The 17138-nt window shown below is 44.2% G+C and overlaps 1 protein-coding gene across 5 annotated transcripts in view; it reads right to left on the bottom strand.

Moving 5' to 3' along the window:
* The window catches only part of LARP4B (La ribonucleoprotein 4B), a 71111-nt gene that overhangs the window by 42362 nt on the left and 11611 nt on the right, over positions 1-17138 (bottom strand). For 2 of the 5 annotated variants that reach the window (XM_035021754.1, XM_035021755.1), the window contains exons 1-3: positions 7316-11412; positions 1688-1838; positions 1162-1302 (exon numbers count right to left, since the gene is read on the bottom strand). In XM_035021754.1, the coding sequence (XP_034877645.1) occupies positions 1162-1302; positions 1688-1838; positions 7316-10417 (3394 nt within the window). In that variant the 5' untranslated portion in view covers positions 10418-11412. Of the gene's footprint in view, positions 1-1161; positions 1303-1687; positions 1839-7315; positions 11414-17138 lie in introns of those variants that run through there. The other 3 variants (XM_035021756.1, XM_035021757.1, XM_035021752.1) reach the window with 2 other exon arrangements.

Genomic DNA, 17138 nt, shown 5'->3' with positions numbered 1-17138 from the left:
TATTGTACGTCAATGTACTGCTCTATACCCTCAAAAATGAAGAGGAGGAGACTGCTAGGGTCTGAGAGAAAACAGAAGGCGCCATATGGCTACCCAGGAGCTCGGCCGCACCGGGCCCCATGGCAGCACTGTGGGGCTGTGCCAGGGGCCAGCTGGGAGTTTGTAATCCCAAACTCAAAACGACAGCGTTCCACACACTACGTATTTTGTTCAGCCACCGTCGATCCGTTCAGGAACAGGCAGGCACATGGGAGGCGGAGAACTGATGGAAGGAAGTAACTGAGAAGAGGCTCTGGGTGACAAAGGCAGAGGCGGGAAGGAGGGCGGGAGGGACGAGGGCCAGCAGGAACCGTGAAGGCAAGGTCATCATGGGGCTCGTCCTTTCAGGGAAAAACCAACATGGACACGCTGCTGTCCTATGGAAGTCTGTGGGCAATAGGTGCGAGAACATGTGTTAACAGACCGTCTCCTGGTAAGACCAGCACAGCAATGCAGCGGGAAGGTAGGCCTTCCCTAACTCAAGTGTAGCTCCAGACCATCACCTGGGAGACCAAACACACTCCACGTGCATCTGGTCTGCTTGATTAGCCAACTTCGGGCAGTTATTTCTCCCACTCAAGCTGCCCCATCCAGTCGTTAATGATGCGAGTGTAGCCCACCCCACAGTCTGCTGGGGCTTTACACTGTGGCTGGTCGTTTAGATGCAGGGGAACCAAACTCGAGGTAAATCATCCGCACCCATCACTCCGAGGTACTTCTACATCGGCCCAGAGCCTGGCCCCAAAGAGAACTGTTGTCTTCCCCCTGCTCTTTTTTTTCTTCTGAAAACAGCCTTAACTACTCCCTCCCTTTTTATGAAGAAGGACTTCAACACTAATGTTCCCTCTCTGCACTTTCAGAGACAACTCGCCCTCCAGTCCACCTTCCACTTCTCCCAATTAACCCAGACCCGCCTTTCAGGAACCGCTTGGATCTTCCACTCCCTGTGGCACCTTCCCGACCAGAACTCCTCATCTCCATGTCCACTTAAGAGGGAATTTCAAGTAGAATCAAAGGAAGCAATCAAAGGCACAGTGTTTAGAGAAAGACAAGCTAAATTTTAAAAAGCAACATGAAAAAGCTCACACTCTACACAAAAATGAATTCATAAAATAGCTTTACCAGTCTCACTATTTTCAGGTGAAGATTCATGTTCTGAGCGATCCAGAGCCAAAGTGCTCCCAGCGGTTTGGTTTGACTCCTGCAAATCTGATAGTGCCACATTCTCATGACTTTTGTCATCATCGTCATTGGCATCCAATCCTGTAATTAGGAATTTTATCCCAAAAGGCAGAATTAGAAGAATAACTTTCTCTTAAAACAAAACAAAATAAAAGCTTACAGTTGCAGTTACTTCAATTTTTTAACTTGACTGTGACAGACCTCCTTGGCTCTTCAATACTGCAACAAACCATGACACAAATTTTAATTAGTAATTTCTTTTTTTAATTCTTTTTTTTTTTTTAAGTAGACTCCATGCCCATGGCGGGCCTTGAGCTCACAACCCTGAAATCAAGAGTTGCATGCTCTACTAACTGAACCAGCCAGGTGCCCCAATTAGCAATTTCTTAAAAATGGGTTAAATGGGAACAAAGACAAAGCCTTGAGAGCAAAGGCGCTCCTCATCACAATCATGCTCATAACTCACCCTCCTGGCCGCAGTCTGTGCAAGGGCCCGACGGCTCCTCCCAGTCTGCACTCACACCACCATCCGCTGCACTACCCTCTTCCAAATGCAGCACAGGAGTCCCCCACACTTTAGCATTAGGGTTTAGCTCCGAAACCTTGGCTGTCGGTACCTAGGGGAAAATGTGACAAACATTTGTATCCCAACTCCAATCAAACACAATTTTACTTATTAATTCATACATGAAACGCATCTGTGTGACAGAATTAGGCCAGAAAGGTGGAGTTTTATTTATGTGTACGCTGGGGATAAAATGTGGTGCAAAGTAACAAAAGTTGGTACACCAAGCTCAGCTTCATTCACCATCAGGCTCCTTAGTTCCTACTAAGTGGAAGGCTCTCCAGAAACTGCACGTGAAAGATGAGCTCCCTGCCTTCATGGACATTCAGTAAGTAACTGAGGATCTAACTGTCATCTCTGTTCTAGACACAATTCACAGATTTACAAATCTGAATAGAATGTAGATGGATAAAATTCTTAAATCTCAAACACTCATATAAGCAAAAGCTATAGACAACACAAGACCCTTGGAAGAACAAAGGTCTTCTAACGGGTTTGTCAGGCAGGGGCTTGGTGCTGCCTCTGCTTTGACCCTGCTCATGTCCAAGGATCCTGGCCTCCTTTCTGCTCCAACATGCTTGGCACTTTTGCTCCAAATGCTGTTTGTCCACAACACCCGCCCACAGTGTCCACAACACCCTCCCACTGTCCACACACTCACACCTTCATTTCCTTTGGGGATAGGTGAGCTCTTTTCTGGTGTACCTAACTACCCCAATTTTTCTTCTCTTGCTCACAAACCTCAAGTGGATCCCTGAGTCTAAAGAAAAATCAACGTCTCTGGGACAGCTGCTCCCCCAACTAACTCCAGTTCATTGTCACAATTTTGTCAGCAAACCTAGCCAAATAATTTTCCTTTGCCTTGATACCACCATGCAGAGGTCAGAGCTTCCTAGGAGAGGGACAAGGGTCCTGGTCCCAGGAGCTCTCAGGGAATGCCAGGCAGGAGCCCTGAACTGGGAGGAGCCTCCCTGCATGACCCCTAAGTGCAGATGTTACCCAATACTCCAGGTGTGAAGAGGGTCAGGAAATATGATGAGCCATCAAGGACATGTGTGGATTCATCATCTTTACAAGACAGAATAAATTCATTCTGGCTGGGGTGATTAAGGCTTTGCAGTGAGAAACAAAACTCTGACACTGACAGGAGAGGCCCATGTGGTTAAACGAAGCATGCACTCTGTTCACACCTAAGAGGTGAGGGAGCCGAACAGCGCAAAGGCACAGACCCAGATGCCTAGGTGAGGCCTCTGTGGGATTCTCTTTATGAAGCAGGGTTCCCCTTCTTTGGGAGCATCACACTCCAGAAGCACGGCTCTTCAGTCTCCCTTCTTATAGGACATCGAAACTGCCAGTTTGTTTCCAGTGCACTTTTGGTCTCTCTCCTCCCCGCATCTGTCCAGTCAATACTCCCTACATGCTCACTAAGCGCCAGTCCCAGTGCTCAGCAGTCAGGATAAAATGGTGAAGCAGACACAACCCCTGCCCTCCTAAGCAAAGAGAACGATACAGGAGACACTCCATATTTCAAAGACATCACTACCCTCCCTCAGCATCTACACGACTTCCATCTGTTTTTGTTTCTTATTTTGTTTTGTTCTGAACTCATGCCCCTTCCTCTTTCTTAGTCCAATGCTGCTATCAAGGCCTTTTTCTGACTGGACTCTCCACCATGCAACAACACACATCGAGCTTTCCCACACTACGGTATTCAACCCACTGCCATGGCCCCCTGACCGCAGGTACACACTACACATCCTCTAAGTTCCTACCACCCACTAACACAGGTCCTTCCCACTGTGAGCACCTTCTGCAGCTACCTGCACTGGAGCATTCCCAACACGGACTGCACGTCATACCAGGAGCACAGTGCCCGAAAGCAACCTCCTCAGAGCCACCGCAGGACTAGCCCTGCTACAGCACATCTGTCCTTCCCACTAGTCCATCAACTCTTGCATGGCCCTTTTGTTCGCCACTGTATCGCTAATACCTAGCAGCTCTGACCTCAGTACAGTCATGCCTGAGAAATATGCTCAAGGAATGAATGTTTAATAAAGCAACAACATAAAAAAACTGTATTTTCCACTATTGGACAAATGGTGCAAAAGTTTTATGCCACAACTGAATAGAAACCTGTCCTTATGGGGGTGCCTGGGTGGCTCAGTCTTTAAGCATCTGCCTTCAGCTCAGGTCGTGGTCCCAGGGTTCTGGGATCAAGCCCTGCAACGGGCTCCCTGTTCCATGGGGAGCCTGCTTCTCCCTCTCCCACTCCCCCTGCTTGTGTTCCCTCTCTCGCTGTCTCTCTCTCTGTCAAATAAATAGTATCTTTGAGAAATCAAAAAAAAAGAAACCTATCCTTATGTAATCTACTACTTCTTAAGTGGTAAATACTCAAATCCAAGTCAAATATTTGGGACTTCACACAATTTTAAGCAGTTAACCAGTATTCAAGTGATACTCTTAAGTGACAAGGGATGAAAGAATGGAGACACATACTTAGGAGCTGATGATACAACAACTACCTCGAGTCCACAAGGTACCAGGCACATTCCATGTACCTTCTTGAGCTTAATCAAGACAACCCTATGAGGGTTTCATAGAGAAGAAAACCAAGGCAGAGAGAGGTTCAGTAACATGCCCACAAAGACAGTAATTAGAAAACTGTTCTAACATCAGCAAAAACAAAACATTACCAAGAGTTCATTACCTTTTGTAATTCACATGAAAAATAACCTGTCTTGGTTGTATTTCTTTAAGGTGTGGGTCTTCTCTTGCAGTCATGTGGAACTCTAAGCGTCCATCAACAACTCAAGTTTCACCTGCTTGACTACATGTCTTATTTTTCCACTGAAAATTCATGGCTAAGCAGTGGTTATTAAAACCAAAAGTGAGCTGACCTTAACAGCCATGCCCTAGAGCAATTTTATATAAATGACCACCACCACTCTTTCGAAGTACAGCATCCATAAATTCTGACGCTCCTAAGAAACTCTACCCCCCAACACTAGGCTCCATTTAAAAAAAAATCCCAAACCTAACAATTCATAAATCTGTGTTTTCTGGACATGAGAAAGAATGGTCCCACTGACAAGTTACTAAGTAGGAATCAGAGTAACCAGTATCAGAGAAGAGGACAAGGGAGCTGGGGAATAAAGTAGGTGAGACACTGAGGGAAAGAAACTTTCAAACTTTTTATTTCAAGTTAACATGGACTATTCCTAGAGTTGCCACCAAAGAAGATTAATCATTCAGAGCAGTCCACTGGCTCTTTATCTGTAAAATGGAGTAACAGCCACTACCTAAGAATGGTATGAAAAAAAGGTCCGGACAAGTACTTTGAGAAATGAAGTTGTGAAAAGAAAGCACCTGCATTAAAGGTACTCAAATCAGAACACTGCCCAGGCATATGTCACAATCGAAAAGGACACGCATATCTCACGTAAATGGCAGCACCAGGGCCCGTGTGCGCACTACATGGATGAACCAAGCGTAGACACGGACAGCTGACTGGTAATCACACCCACTTATGTAAACAATTATGTGCGTATTACTTAAAGGCCTAATTTTGTAGTGTTTTGCTTCCACAACTACTTAAGAAACAAAAGCAATTAACTTGAATGTAACTCCTTTTGGCAAAAGTCCCAAATGTGGAAATGGAAAGGAGGTTAATCAGTAATTCCCTAAGTTACAGGGTTACATTTATACTTATGTTCATATAATTGGCATTAACATTTGAATCACATCTATCTCCTTACTACCATCAATCATTTTTCTTGCTTAATGCAACAAAAATCACTAATAATAAACTATCCTGGGGCACCTGGGTGGCTCAGTCGATTAAGCAGCTGCCTTCACCTCGCATCATGATCCCAGGGTCCTGGGATTCAGCCCCGTGTCAGGCTCCCTGCTCAGGGGGTAGTCTGCTTGTCTGTCTTTCCCTGCCTCTGCCCCCCTCCACTTGTGTGTGCATGTGCGCACACTCTCTCTCTCTTCTCTCAAATAAAATCTTTAAGAAAAAATTTAAAAAACTATTATCAAAAAGATATGAAACAGTAAGTGTTGGTGAGGATGCTAACAAGGAACGTAGTACATTGTTGGCGGGAATGTAAAATGGTGCAGCCACTCTAGAAAACAGCATGGAGGGTCCTCAAAAAACCGAAAGGTGATCCAGCATTCCTACTTCTGGATATTTACCTGAAGAAAACAAAAAATACTAATTTGAAAAAAAATATCTGCACCCCATGTACACTGCAGCATTATCTACAAGAGCCAAGATATGGAAACAACCTAAGTTGTCTGCTGATGGATAAAGAAGATGTGGGATATATGCAATGGAATATTACTCAGTCATTAAAAAAGAATGAAATCTTGCCATTTCCAATAACGTGGATGGAACTAAAGCGTATTTTGCTAAGTGAAATAAGTCAGACAAATCCCTATGATCTCACTTATATGTAGAATTTAAAAACAAACAAATAAACCAAGCTCACAGACAGAACAAATTGGTGGCTGCCAGAGGTGGGGGTGGGGGTTGGGAAAATGTGTTTTTGTTTTTCATTTTTTGTGGTGTGTTTTTTTTAAAGATTTTTTATTTATTTGTTAGAGAGAGAGAGAGAGAGAAAGAGAGAAGCAGGGGGAGATGCAGGCAGAGGGTGAAGCAGACTCCCTGCTGAGCAAGGAGCCCAATGTGGGACTCGATCCCAGGACTGGTCCTGGGATCATGACCTGAGCCAAAGGCAGACGCTTCACCAACTGAGCCATCCATGCGCCCGTTTTTAGTTAAAATAAACTGAATTTATAAACAAACTACTGGTTGAGTCAATGAGATTCTGCTGTTAGAAGTATGCCTTTCAATTATACATGTCCAAAAGGACTACTTTAAGGGCAAGACTAACTTCATGTTTGTTGAATGTTTGTGCTCATCACAGACTATCTAGAAAGATGGTCCAGTTAGCTGCCTGCTGCGGCAGCATCTGTGAAGCTTTCTCCAAATGAGCAGGGCCTGAGCACCATGGTTGGCAAGCTCTGCAGGTGCTTCTGGCTGACAGGAGACAGACTTCAGAGCCAGTTAAAAGCAGCAAATTTGTGGCAGAAAGCACAGATTTTGAGTCTACTGTCCAATTGTGGCCTTTGTGAAAGGACTTTAAAATTCAATGGACAAATGCCTGCTCTGCTCCAACAAGGGGGTCGTGAGGAAGGACCCTGGCTGGACAGGGCAGCCCTCAGGAACACACAACGTCCACACACAGAAGAGGTCTGCACCAAGCTGTGTCTGAGGGCCAGCAGTGCTGGGTTTAGTGCTAACAAGACCTGGCACGCAAACTCTGGCCTAAATATACCAAACAGTAAATTGAGTCACACTCACAGGTTGGAAATGGTTAAGCTGATGCTACAGTAACTCACAGCCTGACATAAACATTCAAATGACTGCCCATTATTTAGAACAAAGCTTCGTGGAAGTTAAAAGCAATCAAAGTGAAACACTAGCATTTCACAGCACAATAATAAAAACTGGTAAAACATACTTACTAACTGTCCACCTCTATTTTGCCATCCCCAAATAACAGCATCTTCTGCCACTGGTAGCTGATAAGGGGGCTTCTCCATCCAGAATAGAGCGACCTCTAGGTCTGGTGGCTTCCTGTGCAGACACTCATTAGGTACCTGCTCCTCTTCTAAGGCATCTTTCCCAACTGTATGAGCCCACAGACAGCCCTCTTGAAACCCACCGCAGCCATCAGCCAGTCCTTCAGAAAACGTCTGACTTGCAAACCCGCCCACTGGGTAACAGGCAAGTTCATTAAAAAACTGAGAGTACAATTCCTCTGGGAAGCTCTGCAAACCCCCTCTTGCCGGATTTTCAGGTATATTTACAGCATCTTCTGTGAGTGAGAAGATACGGTCCCCACAATGTGGTACTGCTATTTCTGCACTGTCCCCTGGGATGACAGGAACGACCTGCAGCACCTTGTGAGGAGGGTCTGTGTATCTGTCCACTTGGGCCACACAGGAATATCCCTCAAGAGTCTCACCTAATTCCATTTCTCTAAAAGTCACCTGTGGACTTCCCACAGAATCCACTCCACTGTTTAATGCAGGTCCATTCAGTGCGGGTTTGGCATGTCTTTGCCTGACATGGTGTGCATGTGTGCTCATTCCACGCACGTCGATGTTGTCTCTCTCCCCTCCCTTACCTGTTGGTGCTGGCTTGCTTGCCCCCGACGTGCCACCCCCTAAGGCATCAGAACTCTCCTCAGCTGACTCTGAGAAAACCTGCTCCAGTCCTGCATTTTCACCGTTGTTAACAGAGTCTTTCTCCTCTACTTGTGACCTCTGCTCACCTGGATTCGGACGTTGGTTTAGAGGTGGTGCAAGATCAAGATCCTTATGTCTGTAGTCACTCACTGCACAAGTTTCATCATTCTCTTCTATGTGACTGGTTCTGCAACTGGGCTGTTCTGTGCTGTCTGACCTACTGCAAGCCTGTACATCCCGACTAGGCACTGCCCTGCGGGGTGCTGTGCTTGTTTCCCCGTTAAAGGTGGTTTCAGCGTCAGACTTCACATCTCCTCTGTCATTCTCACTGGTCTCTCTGTGACTGGCTTTCAGTGACTCTTTTCCGGCACTTTCTAATCTTCGCTGGTCACTCTCTGCATTCTTCACACACATTTCATCTTCTGTTTTAAAATTCAGGCCAATTTCACTTTCTTCTTCAGGCCAGGTGAAAGCAAATGCGGAGGAGATAAAGTTACCCTGAAAACAACTAAAGCCATCAAGAGACTTGCCATCTGGGGGCACTTCCTGGGAGCTTCTGAGTTCCGGGGTGCCCGTTCTTTGGAACACTCCCTCCGTGTCTGTCTTGCACAGCGTACCAGTTAAATCACAGATCTGTGCCTGGGCCCTCCCGGTCCCAGTATCTGCACACAGGTCTACCTGATGTGAAGATCTCCATTCAAAAGCCCTCTGTCCATGACTCTCTTCTTCAAAAATGCTCATTTTATCCTTATCTTGATAAGATGAACTATTCTCAGATTGCAAAGACAACTGTGCTTTGTTTGCAGGCTGGATGCTTCCAGGTTTCAGGCTGCGGACACCCTGCTGCTGCCCCTCGGCCATCGCTGCCCCTAGAAGGCGGTCCAGTCCAGGATCCCCAGGTCCCTTGGGGGCTACTTCTTGGAAACTGGCATGAATGGGAAGACGCTCATTTCTAAAGCTCAGGGAAGTGACACACCTTTCCAAACTTAAATGAATCCTATCTAGACTCCGGGGAAGGAGACTACTTTCTGGTCTGCTAACATCGAAGCTGAAATAACCATTGTTTTTCAGCGGTCTGACAGAATTATCTTCTCTTTCCTTTTCAGAGTTTAAACTCTGACCTACACTAGCTGCTACAGCCCCAGATTCACCATTTCTTTCAACTTCGGAAGGGTTGGTAAGTAAATCAACAAGTGAATCACCCATCGGACCTACCTGTTCTAGACTACAGTTCTCACTTTCTTCAGGGACAGCGCACACACGTTCCAGGGAGCCAGTGTCTACGTTACTGTTAAATTCAGGGAGTACGCCCACATTAGGTAATGCACTGCCTTCTGTGTAATCTTTAGGGAACCCGGTGTAAGTGTGAGCCCTTAAAGACACAGTCGTTAGTTCAAAACCAGGTTTAGTATTTTCCTTAAAAACTTCCTTCATTTCATTTGGACCGGGCATGCCCCGTGGGGACAGCTCTTCCTGCGAGGCGGCTGACTGTCCTGGGCCTTGTGCAGCCTTCCCCAGCAGCGAGGCCCCTCTGCGAACTCCCTCAGAGATGACAGCTGACCGACTTTCTGCCACGGCAGCTGCCCCGCACACGGGGGCACACAGCTCCTCGGCCACGTCCAGGCAGTCAGGATCTACAACACAAATACTGTAAAACTCGCTCTCTCTCCAAGCCCTTTGTGCTTTGTGCTCAGCATTCATCTCCCTACCAGACCTACCTGAAGAGTTATTACCACTACTGATTTGAACACCTGCGGCCACTTCTTTCTCTGTGACGGACTTTATACAAGTGGCTGGGAAATGGCCAAGATGGCTCTGTACAAGGGCTCCTCCCCGCACGCCCTGGCCAGAAGGCACCAGGACGCATGAAAGAGACTCGTCACCTCTGGAACAAACATCTTCAGAGAAACCCCGTTTAATGACAGGGCTCACACAACGAGTGACTGAGACACTGTCACAACCCTGCTCAAGAGCAACCATTTCTGAATTCTTATCACTCTCATCTGAACTTTCATACCTAGTTAGGAACTGAGACACTGGAGAGGAAACAGAGTCTGATGACTGCCTCAGCCCCAGACCCTGCGGGTGCCCTGGCCTCACAAAAGCCCTCGTCCACAGATTAGTTCCGGCGACTGCCCTGCTGCCTCCATGTCCAACACTGTGAAGCTCCTCACCTTCAAGGGTATCAAATAATGAAGACAAAGCTTTACTTATCTTGTTCTCTGACTCCGCCTCCTCCACAGATTCCGGCAACAGGCCAGCTTTTTCATTGTCACTGTCACTACTTAATTCTTTACTGAAGCAACAACCCATGTTCGAAAGTTCAAAAAGCTCAGAGAACCATGCCTGGTGTTTTCTGAGCCTCCATAAGTGCATCTCACGCTAACTTGCTATAATTTCTGACGAGAAGCCAACACCCAGATACCAAAAATAACCCCTTGCACAGCAGTCACATGTCCCTGCCACTCAAATCCAAAATCCAAACTACAACAGGCCCTGCCGAACAGCCATCCTCCTCCACGCACTAAAACCAAAAGCACGTGGAATCCAAAGATTCAGAAGAACAATACATAATTTTCATAGTATTTTTCCTATTCTCATAAACTCAAAAAAAGAAGTCCCCACAATTGTTATCCCAGCCAGAACAAGACATTTCAGACTCCTGTGTTTTCCACACTGTTTCAGCATTCTCTGAGTTACATATCATGGGATGCGGGCAACCCAAGAGGTTAGCATGTATATTCCCCAAGGAGAAACAACAATAAAGATGTGTTCTTAAGAACGTATAGGCAGTTACAGCTGCAGCTCATTTTCTGCTTTGAGAACGAAGTCCGCAGGGGTATGGAGGAATAACTACGAGGCACGACGCTGGAATGGTGTCCATGAGGTATGCACATTGGAGTATTTATGGTGAATGGCACATCGCCTGGGATTTGCTTTAAAACACCCCAGCGAGTCAAGAAGTAAATACATACATATCTTTTTTTTTTTTTTTTAAAGTGTGTGTGTAGAGGGAAGGAAGAGAGAAAATAAAAGTAGCAAAATGAGAGGGGTAACTCTTCAAGGTCACTACGGGCACACAGGGTTTACTTTATTATTCTAATTTGCACAGATGTCTACAAATTCTCACTAAGACAAAGGAAAGAGCAAGAGAGATAAAAAGAAAATCTAACACCCACCAGGCCAATAGCAGTAAGTCCCTCGAAAGTTCCCAAAACCCCTCCTGGTCCAGGTTATCTGTTCAGGTATGAGGCTCAGTTCTACATGCATAAGCTTTGGCAAATCATCTAATTTCTGTATCAGTATTCTCATTTGTATAATGGGGCCAACAACAGCTATTTTATTTTATTTTTTTTTAAAGATTTTATTTATTTATTTGAGAGAGAGAATGAGAGAGAGAGAGCAGGAGAGGGGGGAGGGTCAGAGGGAGAAACAGACTCCCTGCCGAGCAGGGAGCCCGATGCGGGACTCGATCCTGGGACTCCAGGATCATGACCTGAGCCGAAGGCAGTCGCTTAACCAACTGAGCCACCCAGGCGCCCAACAACAGCTATTTTAAAGAGTTGTCATGAAGACATTAAGTAAAATATTCAGATCAGAACCTTAATACCCATCCGAAGTCCTCACACTCTGGCCCCAGCCCACCTCTAGCATCACCTCTTACTCTATAATGCCACCCTCCTTACCTTCTCTACTTCATCCAAAGAACCCAACCAAACAACCCCAGCATGCTCATCTGTCATGTCTCCTAGCCATGCTTTCCCAATCTCACCATCCTTTGTAAGGCCATCCCTCCCAACTGTGTAAAATGACCATCTCCCATCCCCACTGGTCACTCTTTATGCCTCTAGGAAAAGATGCTAGCAGCAAGTCTTAGTGCCTGTAACATCAACTACCTCAAACCGGAGTCTGTAGTGGCCTTAGAATCTGCAGGTGCTCTAAAAGGATTAAAAGATGCAAACACAGGGACATCTGAGTGGCTCTGTCGGTTAAGCATCCAACTTTTGATTTCAGCTCATAATCTCAAGGTCATGGGATCAAGCCCTGTGTCAGGCTCCACGCTCAGTGTGGTCTCTGCTTGTCCCTCTCCCTCTGCTCCTCCCCGCACTTGTGCATACTCTCTCTCTTTCAAATAAATAAATTAATTTAATTTAAAAAGATGCAAACACAAAATCTTAAAGATAAGCCCATGTTTGCACCTAAGTTTAGGAGCACAGCAGCACCGTGCGACAATACTTAAAGTGACCTGCTCTACTGAGAAAAGAGTTGGATTTATAATGTCCCAAATTCACTCATGCGTGATGAGGGCCAAGCGACACCAGGTATGCCATAGAAACAAACCGGCAGGGGCGCCTGGGTGGCTTAGTCATTAGGTGTCTGCCTTCGGCTCAGGTCATGATCCCAGGGTCCTAGGATCCAGCGCCGCATTGGGCTCCCTGCTCAGCAGGAAGCCTGCTTCTCCTTCTCCCACTCCCCCTGCTTGTGTTCCCTCTCTACTGTGTCTCTGTCAAATAAATAAATAGTCTTAAAAACAAACAAACAAACAGGCAAAAGTCGTGGGCAAGTTGTTCACATGGTGTTGAGGAGCTCAGGCTGTGGTAAATTCAAAGAAACCGTGGGTAACTAGTACCACAAGTACCTGGCAACGTAGCTTTAGTTCCAGCAAAACATCACCTGCCAGACTAAATGAATGTCATTAATTTGCATTTTACTGGTTTAGGCAATGAAGTTTTACATTTGTGTAAAAATTACATGCATGAAGAGTTTATCAGTAGTTCTCTATTATTAGAAAAACAATTTAATAACTTAGAAAAAGTTCTCATTTAAAAGGTTACAAAAGGTCGAGCAAAATCATGAACTAATAAGCAGCTCTAACCTTTCATTCCCCTCAGAAATATCAAGAAAACAATCAAAAGGGATGCCAGGGTGGCTCAGTCGGTTAAGTGTCTGCCTTCAGCTCAGGTCATGATCCCAGGGTCCTGAATTGAGTCGGGCTCCCTGCTCAGCAGGGAGTCTGCTTCTCTCTCTCCCTCCACCTCTCCCCCTGCTCATCCTTGCACTCTCACTCGCACGCTCTCTCTCTCTCTCACATAAATAAAATCTTTAAAAATAAAAAAAAATTAGAAGTTTAAAATAAAAAAAGAACCATCTGAAGCCCACAAAAGCTAGGGTGAAACTCTTTGGGAAATCAGGGCAATCAAAAGCAGCCATGTATATGGGAAATTCCGAAAGCCACATCCAGGCAAGACAGATGCTCAAAACAGTCCTGAGAAGGCCTTAGGCTTTCACCCTGGGGTGATCCCCTAGTCTCTAAGCAAGCTGAGGTAATCAGGGAGGGACTCTCAAAACAGAGCCAGTCTATGAAGACTGGGAAGGGTAGCTGTATTCTGTTTTCTTCGGGGAGGAGGGGGTCTGGACTGTCTGTTTCAGTTCATGGCATTAACAGAAATCTCTGTCAAAATATTAGCTGAACACAAGCTAAAGGAACAGAGGCTTCAATGAACACATACGACAAGGAACAGTCTTTACAAAAATAACTTAGCAAAGTCTCAAAACAGTAAGACATTATACACATTATAAATAAAATCAAATGCCCAGTTCTCAACAACAACAACAACAACAACAAAAATCACAAGGCATATAAAGAAAACAGGAAAACATGACTCATTCAAAGGAACAAAATTCACTATCCCCAAGAAAGCGCAGACATGGGACTTACTCCACAAGGACTTTAAAACAACATTTTTAAATATGCTCAAAGAGCAAAGGAAAAACATGGACAAGGAACTAACGTTAATCAGTAAAACGATATATGAACAAAATGAGAATACCAACAAAGAGATAAGTATTTATAAAAAGAACCAAAACGAAATATTCTGGAGCTGAACAACAGTACAGTTACTGAATTGAAAAATTCACTAGAGGAGTTCAACAGCAGACTTGGATAGGCAGAAGAATCAGCAAATTTGAACAGGGGACAAATGAAATTATCTAGAGGAGTAAAAAAAATAAACAGAAAAGTGAGTGGAGCCTAAAGTGAGTGGACACCATCTATGTCCCATATGGACCATCGTGGGAGTCCCAGCAGGGGAAGGGCAAGAGAGAATATTTGAAGAAATAGTGGCCAAAACTTCCCAATCATGATGAATACATAAATTTACAAATCCACAATCTCAATAAACTTCACATAGGATAAACACAAAGAGACCCATACCAAGACACATTACAATCAAACTGCTAAAAAACAATCTTGAAAGCAGCAAGAAAAAAGCTACTTGTCAGGTACAAGAGCTCTTCAATAAGAATATCAGCCAGTTTATCATTAGAAACATTACAGGCTAAGAAGGCAGGGGCTGATATATTTAAAGCACTGAAAGAAAAAACCGTCCAGGGCGCCTGGGTGGCTCAGTCGTTAAGCGTCTGCCTTTGGCTCAGGTCATGATCCCAGGGTCCTGGGATCAAGTCCCACATCGGGCTCCCTGCTCTGCGGGAAGCCTGCTTCTCCCTCTCCCACTCCCCCTGCTTGCTGCTCTCGCTATGTCTCTCTCTGTCAAAAAAATAAATAAAATCTTTAAAAAAAAAAAAAAAGAAAGAAAGAAAGAAAAAACCGTCCAATGAGAATTCCTTATCCAGCAAAACTGTCCTTCAAAACTGAAGAAGAAATTAAAACATTCCCAAATAAACAAAAAGTTGAAATAGTTTGTTAACACCAGGTCTGCCCTGAAAGAAAGGCTAAAGGAGTCCTTCAGGCTGAAATGAAAAAACATGACACAGTAATTCAAAGCTGTATGAAGACATAAAGCTCTCTGATAAAGGTGAATACATGGACAATTACAAAAACTATTATTGCTGCTTTGATTTACTGCTCCACTTTTTATTTTCTACAAATTTAAAAGGCAAATGCCTAAAAATAATTATAAATCTATGTTATTGGGCATATAGTAATAAAGATGTAAATTTGTGACTCCAGTAACACAAAGGAGGGGGAGAATTTTACAGGAAGTACAGTTTTTGTGTGCTATTAAGGTTAAGTAGGATCAATTTAAATTAGGCAGTTACAACTTTTGGATGTTATATGTAATTCCTATGGTAACCAGATATACGATTAGATAAAGATAAGTTTTTAGAATAAACAACTAACTAAACTATCAATTATGCCATGCTGATAATGAAAATTTTCAATTTAGGTAAAGTATGCCTTGCAAAGAAGTATCAATGAAGTACATTACACGGTTTCCTGCCCTTACGGGTCTTAAAACTCCTGAGGGAAAACTAAGACATTTGAAACATTTTTAATAAATAATATAGAACATAATTTCTTAAATAAATTTTAATCAAATATCTAAGAAGTAATATAGGTGATTAGAAAAGGATGAATCAATGAAGAGAAAAGTTATAGCCAAGAATGCCCTTGCAGGGGCGCCTGGGTGGCTCAGTTGATTAAGCAACTGCCTTCGGCTCAGGTCATGATCCTGGAGTCCCGGGATCGAGTCCCGCATCAGGCTCCCTGCTCAGCAGGGAGTCTGCTTCTCCCTCTGACCCTCCCCCCTCTCATGCTCTATCTCATTCTCTCTCTCAAATAAATAAATAAAATCTTTAAAAAAAAAAAAAAGAACGCTCTTGCAGGACATAAAATCTGTCCAAGATAAGCAAAAAATTATAGAGGAAAAAAAAGGATTATAGTTGATTTTATTCCAAGTAATAACTCAATTACTTTTCAATTTTTTTTTTTTAAAGATTTTATTTATTTGAGAAAGAGAATGAGAGAGAGAGAGAGCAGGAGAGGGGGGAGGGTCAGAGGGAGAAACAGACTCCCTGCCGAGCAGGGAGCCCAATGCGGGACTCCATCCCGGGACTCCAGGATCATGACCTGAGCCGAAGGCAGTCGCTTAACCAACTGAGCCACCCAGGCGCCACTACTTTTCAATTATATACCCCTAATCCATATGTACAATAGTTTTAATGGTCTTTTCCATATAATAAATTTATATAATAATAAGTAATAAAACATCTATTTGCTTACTTCAAACTTCAAACATCTCAGGCTCCAACCCCTCCACTAAGGTCCAACTGGCCCCACCTGCCCACTTCACTGCTTGCCTGAATTTCTACCAGGTGGATTTCCCCTCCACAAACCTTTACCTCTCCAATTTTTTCCATCTCATAATAAAAGAAACCACTACCCATCAAGTTGTTCAACTATCCCTGATTTATCTTTCCCTCACCCCAACCTCTATATTCAATCCACAACTTGGTGTGGTTAAACCCACCTCCAAAATAATTTGAAATCCATTCATTCCTACTCTGATTCACCATCATCACTTCTAACCTTCATTCCTTAATAGTATTCTATTTGCTTCCCTTGCTCACTACAATCTATTATGTATAAAAACATACTGAGGCCAAAATAATCTTCCTAAAATGTAAGTCATGCTATTCCCCACCTAAAATCCTCCAGCTTTATCCCAAATGAATTTCATTCATTTGAAAGGTTTTTCTTTGGGGTATTATTTTCTACTTGTTTCTTTTTTTAAATGAAATAACAGATACCAAAGAGGAGGTATCTCATCTTGAGTTTGGACTCGGAAGCCAGGTTGCCTGGGTCCAAATCATGGTTCTGCCACTCTGTAGTTAAGTAACCTTGGGGAAATTACTTAAGCCTCTCTGGGTCTTAGCCTCCTCTAGCTAAAGATCAATTTTTTGATGCTCACTGATTGGCTAGGTTGTAAAGAGTTACTAGTCAGTAGGGTTTTTTTTTGGGGGGGGGTAGGGGCGGAGGGAGCTGTATAATAAATTTGATTAATATTACCACTGGATAAATGCAAGGCTGCTCCTGAATTATTCAGACATTTATTTGGGCATCACTATGGTAATTCTACTCACACCATATCCAGCTCAGGGGGAAAGACTGAACCTTTGAGAGACTGCTTCCTGAATCAGCCTGCTAGACAGGCTCACTCAGCCATCGAAACACGCGCAGCCACTAAACCAACGACCACACCCTTACGCTCAGGTGCACCATGAATGATGCCAGCTAGAAAGATATTCAGAGCAATGCCATTTATAGTAGCAGGAAAGAAATAACAATATACATGCC

This window comes from Mirounga leonina, unplaced genomic scaffold (genome assembly GCF_011800145.1).
Source record: "Mirounga leonina isolate KUSES-001 unplaced genomic scaffold, KU_Mleo_1.0 Mir_175, whole genome shotgun sequence".
Taxonomy (NCBI): Eukaryota; Metazoa; Chordata; class Mammalia; order Carnivora; family Phocidae; genus Mirounga; species Mirounga leonina.
This window is presented reverse-complemented; position numbering and strand designations above follow the sequence as displayed.